The sequence below is a fragment of the Falco biarmicus genome, chromosome 1 (assembly GCF_023638135.1).
Source record: "Falco biarmicus isolate bFalBia1 chromosome 1, bFalBia1.pri, whole genome shotgun sequence".
Classification (NCBI taxonomy): Eukaryota; Metazoa; Chordata; class Aves; order Falconiformes; family Falconidae; genus Falco; species Falco biarmicus.
This window is the reverse complement of record NC_079288.1, coordinates 31,516,250-31,532,179: the sequence shown is the minus strand read 5'-3', so window position 1 is coordinate 31,532,179 and position 15,930 is coordinate 31,516,250. Positions and strand designations below refer to the sequence as shown.

The 15,930-nt window shown below is 40.0% G+C and overlaps 1 protein-coding gene across 10 annotated transcripts in view; it reads left to right on the top strand.

Annotated features, from left to right (window-relative positions):
* KDM2B (lysine demethylase 2B) overlaps positions 1-15,930 on the top strand; it is a 125,931-nt gene that overhangs the window by 53,106 nt on the left and 56,895 nt on the right. For all 10 annotated transcript variants that reach the window (XM_056329215.1, XM_056329246.1, XM_056329230.1 and 7 more), the window contains 2 exons: positions 8,717-8,832; positions 15,198-15,324. In XM_056329215.1, coding sequence (XP_056185190.1) covers positions 8,717-8,832; positions 15,198-15,324 — 243 coding nt within the window. The remainder of the gene's footprint in view (positions 1-8,716; positions 8,833-15,197; positions 15,325-15,930) is intronic.

The following is a 15,930-nucleotide window of genomic DNA, read 5'->3' as shown; positions in this document are numbered from 1 at the left end:
CTGTTGTTTTCCCAGCATGGGAGACAACTTGTCCTTATGCAGGAAGACATTAGTAAAGAGTGGCCCTGGGGTGTTTGCACTGTGTGTGTTACTATCAGCAATGTTTAATCTTTCATATGGTTAAGTGTTCAACACAGATGAAATCTGGTCAAGGTAACGCATCTTACTCTGGTATAGTGGACAGTGGATGCTGCATATCTGACCCGTATGCCAAATGGAAGGGAAATTCTTTATAGAGTGTGCTGCTAGCTTCTTTCCTGAATAGACCGTGATGATCTGGAAGAGGAAAAGCATAATCTCAGTGCTCGGTTACTGTCTCAGTAGGGAAACAACAAAATTTAATCAGTCACAATCAAATCTAGAGGTTCAGTATTATTTGCGCTGTAGCTTTCTTCTGTACTGTGTGTGTATCCAGTGATGACTTGCAGGGAGGATGTGTGAAGTGAACTGCTGGGAATCCATTCTGGTGGTGTTATGGAGAAGTAGTTTAGATATGTCTGATCACTGCACTAGGAACACACAGAACCCGTGTTTGGGCAGCATCCCTCAGATTCTACAGCTCAGGATTACTGTAGGCACATGTTTCTGGCTTGTATGCAGCCACTTGTTCTGTTATGTCCTGATTGCTCCCCTACAGCCTGTATGAAGTACAGCTCACTACGTTAATGCCAACGTGTTACCCAGTTTTTAAATATCTTTAGTGCTTCTCCTTTTAAGATTGTCCCACCTGCCCTTCTAGTCTCAAAACAGAGACCACCAGTGGGTGCTGGAGATAACAGTAACCAACAACTTGTCAGCAGAGGTGCTGGAGGGAGTGAAATGTTCACTTCTTTAGAAAACCGGTGAAAGCAAGACTATTGGAGTTGATTGTCAGTGTTGAAGATGCTCAAAGAGGTGGTTTTTGCAACTGGTGTATGAAAATGTAGTACATCCTTCTACATCACTGCATAACTTCACTGGAACCTTTTATCTCTCCTTGTTTGCCCTTCACCTGCCACTCCAGTCTTTATGCTCTGTAAACCATCTTTTACTTCTATCCTTGCACTTGTTTTTCTTCAAGTGGTGCATTATGCATTGAATTCCCTTCAGTCTTGATTCTCTGAACACCATGTTAGTTTCTCTTGTGTACTCCTAAATATCACTGTTGTTACCTAAACCAAAGCTTAAAACTAAACATAGACAAAATGAAAACTTCATCCTTTTCCAATCCACTTGCTTTTTTGAGTCTTTTAGTCCTGCTGAGTATGTAATTTTGATTGTAAGTGATGGAGCTCTGACGTGTCCTTCCCCTCCTTCCCTGTTGTCCTCTACAAACAAGATCTTGCAGTAGTTTGAAATATGTTAAGCTTGTTTATTTTTTTTCTCAATTTCCTGCCAGATATCTTTTTCAAAAAAAATTACCTTTTCTTTCATGCATGTGTATATGTGCTTGATGTAGACACTTGCACTTCAAATTCAAGAGTTTGCACATGCAAAATTGGGACATACAAAAGCAGGCCAACTAGTAATCTCTTGTGGAAAGTTTGTCTTGCAGTATTTGTCTCTGTTAGTGTTGTGAAGTAAAAGTGTAATCATGTGTCTTGAAAAGTCAAACTTGAGCCTGTTCTGGATTATTACTGCCACAACATGGCTAAACTTGGATTTTTTTCTATTTTTTTTGTGAAGACCAATTTTTCTGACCTCCCAGGAAGTTGCCACGCTCACAGTGGATACAATGTGATTCCAGGGTTTGCAGTGTGGTGTGTCTAAAAAAGTGTTCAAACATACGGGTTTTGGTTCCTTTGGCCTAAGAGGGCTAATACCACCAAGGGTTACTGTCATCATCCTGTTTCTTACAGTCTTTTTCCAATCCTTTGCTGCCAGTCAGAGGCAGTAGACACATGAGCAGGTATGTCTTTGGGCTGACTCTGCATGGGCGTTTTTACTGTAGGCTTTCCAAATATGTAGCTTTAATGTGAGGATACTGAAGAGACGGGGTGATGTGCTCTGTGTGAACTGGCAGTTTAGAGAGCTATGTTTGTGGGGGAGCACAAATCCTCAAGTAGCCAGGTCATTTTGAGTGGCTTTTGTCTATTTGTTAAATCTGACTGTAATGGTCTCAATAACAGACCACTACATGGTCTATAAAATAATGGGCCAAGAAGTCACTGTGCATTTATTATTTTTGAAAATTGAATAATGGACAGCCATTAGATATTGTAGAATACTTTTGCAGTGCTGATTTATTAGACATTCTCATGATCAAAATCCAGACAGGGTAGCTTACTGTCAGCTGGGCATGGTGTTTCTTTCTGGATCCTTCAAACTTCTCGCTACTGTTGCTGCGTGCTGTTTTATAACAGTTGTGTTTCAGCTTGGAGTTGGCCCTGTTCCACTGAGGAGTAAGCTGTTTGTTTTGCTTAATTTTTCTTATGTTCTTTATAATGCACTTTGGGCCTTTGACATGGAAACATGCCATTATAGTCTCTCTTAATTTCTTGAGAGCTGAAGAATGAGCCACAGTCTTAACAAAATATTCTTGCTGATCTGTGGTGATTATGGTAACATGAGAGTCCTCCAAAGTACTTTGTTTCCAGTCAAATGCAAAGAAATAATGACTTTTCTTAGGTGACTGTTTTTAGGAAGGCAAGTGGACAGAAAGAGATGTTCTATGCTAGACAGTAGGCAGCTATTTGCAAGGATTCAAAGTGCTTCAAATATTGTATTGGTGGTTATCAGTAGGATTCTGCCTATTATGAGTGTGCGGTCTTAGGTCACCTCTGCTATGCCAGTCAGTATTTGATGAATTATTATGTGATGGGGCCAGAAGGTAGCATATAGTCTTTATATGAAGGAGAATGACAGGCTATTAAAATCTGACTGGTAAATTTTTTGCACGGAGTTGTGCTAGGGCTGCATAGCTGCCTGGCTATTTTTGGTTGCTGTTAGCTTTTCACATTTTGGGAGTTTCCACTGACATTAATGGAAGCTCCATGCTGGAACCTTTAGGGACCAAGTGATGAAGATCAACGAAGAGGATCAGAGAGGAGAGCTTTTTGCCTTGAGTGTCTGCTTTCAGATAGAAGATGACAGCATAATGTCGGATTTTTAGTCCTATTCCTCTGCAGTGCTCTACCTAATTGTTATCAAATGATGTAAGATTGAGAGTTGCTGTATTACTTGTACTACCAGGGCAAAATTAGTAATTTTTTGTTTTGTTTTAAAATGTAAACATGATGTTTCCTTGGTATATTTGGTTGTGGGCACTACTATGATGTCATCATTCTTCTTTTGAGGTGAGAGAAATAACGTTTCATTTACTAGCAGTGCCTACTCTAAGGTTATCTCTTCAGTCACTTTTTATTTTTGAGACGTATATATTTCACCTTTTCTGCCCCAAGTTGCTGTAGCATTGCAGGAAAATATGTATGCCTTCTATATCACATAGCAAAATATCTGCTCAGTTACTAATGAAAACAGACGTACCATGGTTTTGGCTTGGAGCTTGTAGTCTGTTTGCATCTTAGCTTTATAAGTTAATACTCTTCTATTATTCTCAGATGGATGATTGCATCCTTGAAGATACAGTAGGAATTTGCAGGCCCCTGAAATCTTCTAACAAGTTTGCAATGTTTAATAATACTTGTTTTATAAAATTCAAAAGATAATGAGATTGTATCTTTCTTTTAACTGTTCAGAAAAGCTTTTGTTACTGTTAATTTTACCTTCTTGATTTACTAGAGATGATAACATCTAAATATTGAAGTGCATCTTAGGAGTGGTGGAATAATTTGTAACTGTAATTCAGCTGAGGGTATTTCTGAGCCTCCTGAACAGAATTCCTGCTCAGTGTTGGCTTGCCTTCAGAAACTAGGATTGTGTTGGGGGAAAATACTCATAAATCACCAAGAACTGAAATAAAACCCATAAGTGAACGGACAGTCGTCTTGTTGAGGCTTGAAATGAGGGTTGTGAACAGTGACTATACAGTGTCTGTACTCCCAAAGCCATCTGTCCCCATTTAGCTGAGCTTGTTGCTGGTGTGTGGTCTGAAGTACTGTGCTCACGGGGCAGGACCGTGCAGTGGCCGTTGTGTTGCACTGAGGGTGTGCTGTAGCCGTGAGCTGTAAGACCAGCCTGCGAAGGAAGGGCAGGCTGGTTCCACGTTCACTCAGTCATTACCACTGCCAGCACAGGCTGGTTTGAAACTGGTCACCCATGAGGAAGAGTTTTCTAGTTCGTGACTAATCCTTGAAGCCACACAGGGTATGTCTTTCTTTCATCTAGAGGATTTAATTGTAGCCTTAGAGAATATTTAGCAGGTGCTTTTGTTTGTGTCTTTCAGCCAAAAATGAACAATATTTTATTCCACTGACTTTTGACTTTTTCAGTCCTTAATCCATTTGTTCTGATGTTATTCCAGTGCTTCATTAAGGATAAAATTAAAGTTATAGCATTTTATTCTGTGTTGCCTTTTTTTTTTTAAAGAATATTACAGTTTTTGAGAGTATTACCAAGGGGAGAGATGTTATCTCCTGTCTTGGACTAACCCATGAACCATACAGGGTTGTGCAGTAGTACCAGGGTTTATGTAAATAGTAGAAAGCGGTCACTGAAGAGAGAATTGATGACACTTGTTTCAGAGGTGTCTGTATTGGTAGCTATGTGGCAAGTTTTTGCTGTGAGAGCTGAAAAATGCAGACATGCGTGAGCAGACATGACGGGCTGTCCAGCATAGTGACATGATCGTGCATGTCAACAGCCTGTCAATTCATCTGGAAAAAAGTAACGGCATAGCTGAAGGTGGGGCAGATGGGACATGTTGGTGTGGATGATGTTAAAGCAGTCCCCTTGGCCATCCTTTTTGTTTTATGCATACAGGCAGCTTGCTTCTGTTCTGGAGGTCTATCTTCCTCTTTAAAAACCTTTGTAATTGGGAAGCTTAGGAGGTGGGTGTTCTTATTTGCAAATGGTCACAATGAACATTTATCCTCCTCAGTTTATTTCTGAGTCGTGCTTGTATCTAAGCTGTGGGAATGAATTGAATGAGCCATCCAAGCTTATCTGTTCCCAGAGCTCATTTCCACAATATATTACCCTCATGGAAACAGTTTCCTGTTTTCTGCTCATCTCTTGTTTCTTCCTATTTCTACTTTTCTGGTGCTGGCCTCTTCAGTTTTTCTCTGTACACAGCCTTGTTAATATTAGAACAGGAGATTCTTATTTTTTTTCCTTTGTAATGTCTATGCCAATCTTCCTCTGGTTTTCTACCTTGTCAATTCTCCATCTTGTTTTGTCTAATCTTGCCCATAGTGTCCTACGTCCTTGGAATACACCTCTTGGTGCTTATGTCTCTGCAGTTTCAATATTGCGCGTATGTTCCTCAGGCAAGTTGAAACTATTTTGGGATGCAGTGTGACTGAAAAACGCTATATAGCTGAGTGGCCCGTATCTATCTTAGGAGCAGGTGACTCCTCTGACAGGGCTGTGTCCTGTAGCTGGTAGTGAGGCTGTGAGCTGGATCCTGCACATGGGACCACATGAACTGCTGGAGATCTGAGGATTCCTTGGGGCTTAGCTGTGTGCCTAGCTCAGCACTATTCAACAGTGAAGGGATGGTACCTACAGACATCATCCTTGACCATCTTTGAGCTATACCTGGAAATCCTCCTATACCCTTCTTTGGCTAGGGGTAGGAACTTTACTCCCAATCATTTTACAGTTAGTGACTTCCTGTTTGTTGCTTGGTCTCTAGTTTGTTTTTATTTTCCCAGGCCTGATGGGTTTTAGTGCTTCATTATTGCAAGGTTTTGTTATTGAGGACTGTGTCATAAAAAGCAGTATTTTCCATCTTGTTGTTAGAAATGTGTGCATCTTGAAGGACCTAATGTTTAGTTAGTCAGAAGGTAGGAGTTGAAAGTACTAATTGTTTGTAAGATGAGTTTAGGCCTGGGTTATAAATTTAAGTAGGGAATTATATACATTATCCGCAAAACCAGAGGTTGTCTCAGATACTTTACAGAGGACTTTCAGTTTGTACCTCCAGCTCTTCAACAATACAGGATCAAAACTATATTCATGTTTGTTAATATTTCTATTGAGGGTTTGTCATGTCTGAGATGGCATTTTTTGGAGCATTGGCTCAAGCCTGTGATAGATCCTTTCACATTTCTCCCCAAAATATTCGGACTGCTATCACAGAAATGTAGCAGTTATTAACACAAAGACCCTTGGCATCTAGTGGGGGCAGAGTCAAGAGGACAGGGAAAGTGTGATGGGAGTGAAAACCCAGAGAGCAAGAAACAATGAAACCAACTGCACTCCACTGTGAAATTTTCACTGAGAAAATACAGTTTGTAGGAGGCAGCTACTGTGTGGTTGTAGTAAAAGCATACACTTGAGCAACACCTGCATTGATGGGTTTTCATTTTATTTCTTATACATATTTTTATACCTTTCATATAGGACTAGAAAGCCGGGTTTTAGCTCCATTACTCATTCTACTGAAGTTGTAAATACTCAATAACAAATTGTATTTAGAATTACATTGATCATCCCATTAAAATAACTTGATGCATCTGCCAGCTCCAGTATGTTTGTACATTGACTGATCTGTGCTGAGAGAACTGCAGTGGGATGTAGCAGTGAGGACTCTTCGATGTTCTGCTGATAACTGGCTGTTTCTGACTGTCTTCTGCCACCACTCAGTCGTGTGGCCATGGACGAGTCATTTCACTTTTTCAAGTTTCATATTTTTCATCTCTCAAACCAACAATTAAAGTGAATTGTCACACAAATTGACCTTCTGTTTCAGCACCTGTCCTGTAGGTTGGTTTTGGGGACCCAGCAACAGATTTGCTTCAGCATGTGGTTTCCGTTCTTTCCCCCAACCACATAAATCTTTGATTACTTAATGGAAGCAGTGGCCCCAACTTCATTGACCTTAGATCTTTTTTCCTTCCCAGAGACTAGGATCAGGAAAATTATTTATTTTTCCAATAGTTTGCTCTTAGTACAGACTGATCTATTTCATGTGAGGTGGTGAACTGTTTCAACCATAAAGAGTTCTTACAGTGTTGATGTATATAGCTGCCGTTCTACCTCTACATGAAAAAAGAATTCCTCTCTAATTTGTTGTTCTTGATTTGGAAGTAATAAACAGGCTGGATTATTGTGAGTGAGACTCTAACTGAAATGATACTAACTGGAGCAGGAAACATGCAATAATGCTGAAAGCATCCAGAGCTATGAGCCACCTGCTTTTTTATATGTGTCACATTTATCATGTGGAATCAGACCCGTAAACTGACTGAGCTGAAACAGGTTGCCCAGAGGGGTTGTGGAGTCTCCATCCTAGGAGATACTGCAAAGCCATCTGGATGTCATTCTGGGCAGCTAGCTCTAGGTGGTCCTGTGCAAGCAGAGGAGTTGAGCTTCCAGAGGTCCCTTCCAACCTCAACTGTTCTGTGATTCTGAAATTCAGAAAAATATATCCAGAGTGGTGAGCTTGTGTTTCCAGGGAGAAAACTGTAGTGCTTTCCTTTCTTTTCCTTTCTGCTCTCTCCTACTAATATGCCCTTAAATAAAAGGCTCAGTTCTGTGGCTCAAGGACTTCTCAGATACAGCTTTGCAGGCTTTTACAGTGTAAAGATTGTTGTGGAGGAGAGCTTTCGTGGCTGATAGCTGGAGAACCCTTTAGGCTGAACAGCATTTTCCTGCTCCCTCACTGATCTTGAAGTGAAGGAGAGCTGCCACAGCTTTAATGGAAAGTACTGCACAGTTAGGAGAAAATTGACTGCCCCCTATGTTGCTTTGCTGTCTGCTGGTTTATAAATTGTAATGCTTTTCATTAAAAAAGAAGAAAAAAAAAAAGTGTCAGGTCTCTGTGGGTCCCAGATCATTAGCAAGATCAATTCCTTTTTCACTGCAGAGATCAGAGGCTACAGTCTTGCATAGCCAGTCCTTCAGCTGCTGACATACCAAGCAAACAATACAGAAGCAGAAGAGCTGGTGTGTGGCTGCCTGAATTGCTATGCTTGGATTTTCATTGTGAGAGAAAATTCTTCCCTTGCTTTGGAGCCTGTGAAATGAGTTCAGTCCCTTGCAGGATTGGGTTGGAAGTCTTGTCAGCTCCAGTACTAGAAATGTTAAATCCCTTAACTTGAGGCTTGCAGTGAAAAAGATTTTTCTGTTGCTTCAGGAAGTTGATAATAGGATATGAAACTTTAACCTCTGAAGGAGGCCTGGTAATAATTTGAAATTGTTGACATCTGAACATGTGTGCTTTGGTGCTGGTGTGAAAGAAGTTTGATGTGACTCAGTCCAGTTCCACAGCCCTAGCCCACCACCGCTGCTAACATGATTTGCAACCCTACTGGAGGTGCCAGTAGATACATATGAGAGCTAAGTGTATTGCACAGACTGAATTTACTTCTTAGTCACGGATATGGTTGAGTCACAAGCTTGCGTGTTCTCAGTAAACACTGTAACTGTTCTGTGAATAAACAGAAGAACCCAATTTACAGAGGGTTATAAGACTGTACATCATAAAATGCCATTCTTCTGCTATGACTAGTCTTAAAAGTGTGGCTATGAGCATAGCATTTAACCTTTCACTGCTTTAACCTCTCGTCCCCTCGCAGAACGGGATTCAGGGTGTTGTTAAAATTTGATTATAAATTGCTTTGTAATACTACATAGCATGAGGCATTCTCAGTTCTTTGCTTTCCCTCTCTAGGGTGGATACATGCCGTTTATACTCCAGTAGATTCTCTGGTGTTTGGTGGAAATATCCTGCATAGCTTTAATGTTCCCATGCAGCTTCGCATCTATGAAATTGAGGACAGAACAAGGGTAAGGATACTTGATTCTCTTTTTAACTGAACAGTTCTTTGTGACTATGATCTGTCATAGTTGCTCCCTCGTATTCCCTTCTGACAAACAAGAACTGATGGGATCTCCGTGTCAGTTGTTGAAACGAGGTAAATGTGAAGTCATGAGACTTTCAAATGCTGGCTATTTTTAGTGGGTTTTATTCATCTGTTTTTCCCTACTTCCCACGGACTTGTCCCTTCTGTGTCTTTTGCCTGCCTGTTAAACTTCCATAAAACACCTTCCTTCCCTTTTGCACAAAAACATACTGCGCTTTACACACCTTTGTACCAGTACTTCTGGTAACCCCCTGCCTATCTCTGTGCACACCTGGAATGGATACCTGAACCTGGAGAGCTAGTGGGACTGGGATGGTTCTGCTGTCCACAGCTGAACTGACAAAGCTGCACAGAAGTTGTGTGTGAAACGACATCTTCTGTACTTTGCAGGATTTTCTTCTGCAGTGATTTAATACGATGCAAGAATTTCTTGAAACAGAATCTGGGGTGGGACATCAATCTGAACATTGTGATGTTCATCTAGCTGTAGCATCTACCTGATGGAAAGAGTGTTAACATCTTGGAGGAGTTTGCTGTGTGGCCTCTTTGTTGGCAATGAAAACTTTATCCTTGATTAATAAACAGGAGACCTAGTCGTCCCTACTCATCGTGTACTTTGCAGTTTCATGAAACAGCAGAATCTGAAGGAAGCGCCACTGTTTTAATAGGCTATTAAATAAACTATGCAAGGCAATCACAGCTTTCTGATGCAAAAATGGACCATGGTATGTGCCAATTCAGATGGGGATGTTTTGTGGCTGACTGTTCTAGAGGTGTTTTTTTGAGACAGTGCTGGTAAACCACTGGCACAGGTGTCAGCTGTGGTGTTAATGGAGATTTGGGCTGGCAAAATGTCAGTAAGTTGCAATTGTTCACTAAAAAGTCTTAAAATGGTATGTCTTGGACATCGATATGGTTCACTGTTGTTCGCCTCTGAGAGGGTACAATTCTGGCTCTAAGTGGTTTTTTACCCCAAATTGCTTTCTTTGCAGTGAGAGTGCATAGGCTTGAAGCAAATACATGTTGTTTGGAAATATTGCTTTGACTCAGGGAGAGGAAGGGTGTCCTTCCCTCAGTGTCCCTTACTTTGCAGGGGGTACAAGGTAAATCTTCACATTGCAGAACAGTGGTAGGAGCAGTTGGTTTCCTGGAGTGATTTTAATGAAGAGAAGGAATATTAAGCAGAAAAATGAGTTCTTAGTGGAAGAGAGATGAAGACAAAAGCTGAAATTGTGGAAGTTAGAACAGAGGGAATGTAGCAGAGAGCAGAAGTGAAGGTCAAGACCAGAGCGAAGTTCAGCCTGGTTTTGAATAGGTGTCCCAAGGCTAGAATGTCAAGTGTCTCTAAGTAAGCATAAAGGAACATGGACAGGAAAAAATTAAGATGGCAGAAGCATGAAGGGGTCCACTGTGGCTAGACAGAGGTGCTAGGCGTGGGAAGGTTTTCAGAGTGAGTGTAGAGACGAATTAGCAATATATGCCGGATATGTATGCTGCAGGTGTATAAGGGGAGGGTGTGTTGTTGCTGGGAAGGATGCTAGCACAGGCAACTTGCATGGAGAATGGGGAAGAGGAGACTGAGAGGAAGGATCTGTGCCAGCAACAAGTAATCTTCCCCACAGACATCAATGGAAATGGGAAGGAAACAAGTTTTTTCCTGAAGTTGCATAAAATCTGAGCGTTTGTTCCCACAGGACTTGAGCAACCTGAGATCACATACCTTGGGTTGTAAACTGCTCAGTAGTGATTCATGTCAGGCCCTTCTCCTTGGGAAGCTGGGTACAGCTTTGATCTCCTAAGCTTTTATACCAGGAGGCAGAATTCCCCATAACAGTCAGATATGTTGGTAACTTTTAGGAACTTACCAGCCAGTTACATTGAAATGCCTTTTAAAATTCACTAGCCCCCTGATCCTGTGGGGAGGTTCTGGGAGCTGGGTATCTGCCTCTTTGAAAATGTCCTGTCACCTTTTTTTTTGGAAAGGGATACTACAACTTTTGGAAGTCTGAAATCAGACCTGTACTCTTGTCAGTTTTGGTTTAGATTTTCTTCAAAGTCTGTGTAGTTCTTTATCATTTCCCCTCCAAAAATATTTAAGTGTTTAAAAAAACCCCACACTAATTAAAGCCAACAGCCCAGAAGTTCCACAACTTCATAGAAATAATTTCAGTGCTTGTATGTTGCTGTGTGCTAGCAACGTGTTATGCACAGCCTGTACCTGTGTTCGCAAGCTTGTGCTTGTAGGCAGCCATAAAATCACAAAATTGTGTGAACAGTTGAATAGCAGGAATTTCTAGACAGAAACAAAATATAAGCCGTGCAACTAAGGCATACCGAAGTTTGATAAAAGGCAGGAAAGTCAATACTGTTATTTAGAAATAACAACACCCACCACCACCACCTAAAAATATCATGCAGGAATCTTGAAGGACTAAATGTTTTCAAAATAGGATTCTACTGTGTACTACTTCATTTGCTTTGCCAATCAAATTTTGTAACTACTTTGTACAAATAATTCTATTCATACACTAGCTAGTGTAGCAGACTCAGTACAGTATGTAGTTCACACAAATTTGCCAGTGTGAACATACTGCAAATGAGTTTCTCATCAGTATCGATCTTTCCATTGTGTATAGTACAGAAGTAAATTACATGATGTGATTGACGAAGTAATTTGCCACACTCAAATCAAAGTGTAATACAGGTGTGTTTCCCCTTTTCATTTTGCACAGAGCAATTTTATGGAGGTTTCACTGTGTTTAAACCTGCTATATAATGCTTAATCATCTTTGATTGCTGATATTCAAAGTCATTTTTATGCTAGGTGTAGTTGTTATTGTCTTAGCAGCTAAGACAAGAATAAATACATGGTTGAAACTGCAATGCTGATTTACAGCCTGATAAAATTACCTAGTTTATATACTTGTCATGCTTATTCTAGCTTAATTTCTTATATCCCTGGGAGACTTTTTAAGAGCGTTATAGCCATTTAAAAATAGTTTTAAGGAGTAATAAAAAACATGTCTATTGTTGGAAACAGCTCCTAATGTGCAATTGAGGTAAACAAATATTCTCCAGCCTTACAGTTTGTAGAGACTCTCATTTTGCAGTCTGGCTTTCCTAGAGGCCAATTAACAGCTAGTCAAATAGGCCAAGCTGTTTAGTGCTCTGCTAGACCAGCTTGAATAACTGCAAAGCTGGCTGCCATGCAGAGATTCATCATCTTGGCATAGGGATGTTAAGCTCTGTATTACTGAAGAGGAAGAATGTGTCAAACTTACTCCCAACTCATCTAAATTTAACTGCGTTAAAAAATTTCTGTGGGGACAGGGACAAAAGCGCTCAAAATATATACGTAAGGTGGTCACTCACAGATGATGGTGTTTGCTACTGATTTTGTTTGCTGGAATGTAAGATAATGTATTAAAGTTTTTGTAAATAATCATAAATTGGTTTTCAGTGTTGTGATTAGATTGATTAAACACAAGTGGAGTTTGTAATGATTTTAATGGCCATTGTGGAAGAGACTAATACTTTCTTAAGGAAGATGTGTGCCTTACTTAGGGGTTTTTGTTTTGTTTTTGGAGGGGGTTATAAGCCTCTCAAATAATTTCACTTTGAACTGAAGAAATGGATCGTATTCCAGAGAGGATTTTTCTCACTGTACAGGAATAATTAAAAAATTTATTCAGTGGATTGTAAATTATTAATCACAGAAGTTAGAGCTGGAAATGCCTATTAGATGATCTAGTGTATTTCCCTGCTGGTGGGGAGTTTAGTCCTCTGGCAGTGTCTGTATCAGATATTACACTTTAAATTCATCACAGAACATTTTTAATTTCTTTCTTTCTTTCTTTTATTCCTCCCCCCTCCCTGTAAGAGTTCATTTAACCATAAGTATACAATGGAAGAAGTATGGGCGTGTACATAACGCAGTTCCCATCCATTATAATTAATAAATGTCCAAGGATGTCATAAAGAATGTACTCCTCTATACTTTTCCATAAGGCAAACTTTAGAAGATTTTTAAAGGATTGTTAGACTTGCTTTACTGGCAAAAGGCACTGTAGATCTTTGCACAGTATCTCTTGCTACATACGGTAGCTCTTCTGAAGGTTTGTAAAAGCAGAGCCTTCTCAGGCAAATAGTGAATTACAGAGGCATGGAGGGATTTGCTGTGGGTTGGAACATTGATAGTGAGGCAATTAGGAACTCAAATTGAATATTAAAGATTGATATACATAATGGGAGCACTGCATGCATTACTGCCTTGTCTTTCACATTGAATTAACATTGGTAACAACTAAATTTGGTGAAGCTCAGAATCTGTCAACAAATGTTGAGCAATGATGTCTTTAATATTCCCAGGCATGTGGCTGAAAACCTTTTGAAGGCTGAGGGGTGGAAGGCGGCTTCCTGTTTGTAAGTCAATTCTTTGCAAATTTTGTTTCCTGCAGTGCTCTCTTGGAAAAATTTGAGTTCCTTTATTAGCGTATATTTTAGCATGGCTAATTTCCCCTGTGTTCCATAATAGTGATAAGTGACTTGATCTCTTCTTTATGACAAATAACTAAACCAAAGGAAAAATCTTCTCCCGATGCAGAAAGGCCCTGGGGTTAAATGTTATCACATTTAGGGGGATGTTGGTTGGTTGGTTTTTGCCTTCTTTCGTTTTTGTTTTTCTTCTTTTTGGTATGTGTGCTTTGTAATGACACAGGGAAACGTTTGAAAAGGTGCGGCATGGCTGGATGCATGACCCATAGCAACATACAGTTCAGATTTGCCAGCTACATTTGTGTTGAATTTAAGAGATCTTAACTTTCAGGAATTGCCATGGAGTATTTAAATTGTACACTGTGATATGTTTAGTGGGGCAATACAGTATATTTTCCCTTTGTTACATTTTGTTTTACTGCTAAAAGCATTTGCATTTCCTGTGCCCTGGAAACACAGGCAAGTTCTTTGACTGTCCACCTTGGGGACAGTTTTCAAATACAGGCATTCTAGTAAGTCACTGCTGTGCTCAAGTGGATGCTTTTATCATCACACATGTTTCGACAGTGCCTGCTTTGCAGAGCTGAATCTGAGTTTTCAGGTGCTGGGTTAGCAGTTCTGTTTAGACTTTGGGGGTTTGAGTGATCTGAGGTGGGGTGAGCTTTTGTTTTTTTCAAAATGAGCTTCCTAAGATAATGCTCCTTTCTGATGCAGTTCAGTTTTTCATTAAAAGTGGGTGGACACCTCTTGGCTAGGTGAGCTGTTAATATGCATAGAATGTCTTAAAGCAGTTCCTATAATCCCAGTGCAATGCATGCATGCAAGCCTGCAAAATGCAAATTTCTGTGCCACCAGGAGAAAGAAGTGTACAGTGTAAGTACAAGTGCATGCAAGATGCGTGGCATCCATTTTTACAAATCAGAATAAAAATACATGCGTTCCTGCATTTTAGGAGCTTCCCAGATTCTTCTTTGGTAACCTCCAGTAACCTCCCATAGATAGAAAACTATGCTGAAAAGGAAGGAAACCCACTTTGTTTTCTTTTGAATCTGAAATAATCACACAAATAGTGTTGGAGCGTAAGCTTTTTGTGTGAGAACAACAGGTCTGAGATGTAAGAAAAAGTAACAGCTTGACAGGATCTTTTGTCAAAATCCTGCTTTTCTGTTCTGTTTGTGGCAAAAGCTAACTTGCTACCAAAATACTAAGTGTAAACCACATGAGGGGTTTTTACTTTTAACATGTAATTATCAATAATTAAGAATTTGTGTGTTCATTTGTTTAATCAAATTGTTGTGAAGACCATAATTGAAAAAGTTGCATTTTCTGCTTGACTCATTTTAGGTAATATTGCCATTTTGAGAAAAAAATAGTGTTTAGGAAATAAAATAAAAAATAAATAAAAATAAAAAAACCCCACCTTTATTTTAACTTGAGTTTTAGTGACTAACATCTGTATGTGACCACCCTATGTTTATACAGTAGGTAAATAATACCGTAGGGGCCATCCATCAGTTTCATGATTTCACAAGAACACAAACCCTTTCCTCTCCCACCACCCCAAGAGGATACAAATTAGTGAACCAAGAAATGATGCTATCATGGCAGGCAGGCAGGCAGTCTCCTCATTTTGTATGCTGAAGGCATACATCTCACTCGGCTCCCACCCTCTCTCCCCTCCCCCTCCTGCATACTGTTTGTGCTCTTGATAACATGATGAGAATGATGACTGGCCCTTGTGCTGCAAACTTCTTTTCTTTCCCCATGGACTGACAGTCTTGATCTTGCTTTCAGGTGCATGCCAAATTCCGTTATCCTTTCTACTATGAAATGTGCTGGTATGTTCTGGAGAGATACGTGTCCTGTGTGACCCAGCGCTGCCACCTCAGCAAAGAGTACCAGAAAGAATCAATGTTAATTGGTGAGTGAATCCTTTGAGTGCATATTCAGAACTGATGCTAGCACCTTAGGCTATTTACTGCTTTGGTTTCTACAAAGCGGGTTATAAATTGATTTGGAGAACTGTAGACATTCTAATGAACTGTTTCTTTATTTTGGGGTGGGGAATGTTTTGACTCTTAAGCATTTCCATGAAGTACCAGCCTACTTCAAATTATATTTATTGAGTGTTCCCTTAGCGAGTGGATCCCAGAAAAATAATTTTTGATGCGTTTGTTCCTTGGTTTCAGTAATGTTTCTGTTGAGGTGATCTGCCAAACAGTTGAGGATTTACTGCTGTGTTTGGCACAGTACCTTAGTAGCCAGAAATGTGTGCGTTGCAACGTTGCTCTGGTGAGATGGATATTTAGTCCTTTTATGGACCGTCTCCTCTACAGAATGCGTTATGGTCACTAAACCTGGCTTCTTTCTCTTTTTTTCTTTAATCTCTACTTTAGTTCTCTCTGGTGACTGACTTCTGGTTCTGCAGAATAACAAAACCAAGTAAACATCTACACAAATCTACATGATCTATAACCTAAGTGTAGGGAGGTCAAAGAAACCTTTACAATAGCTGAAAATGGACCAT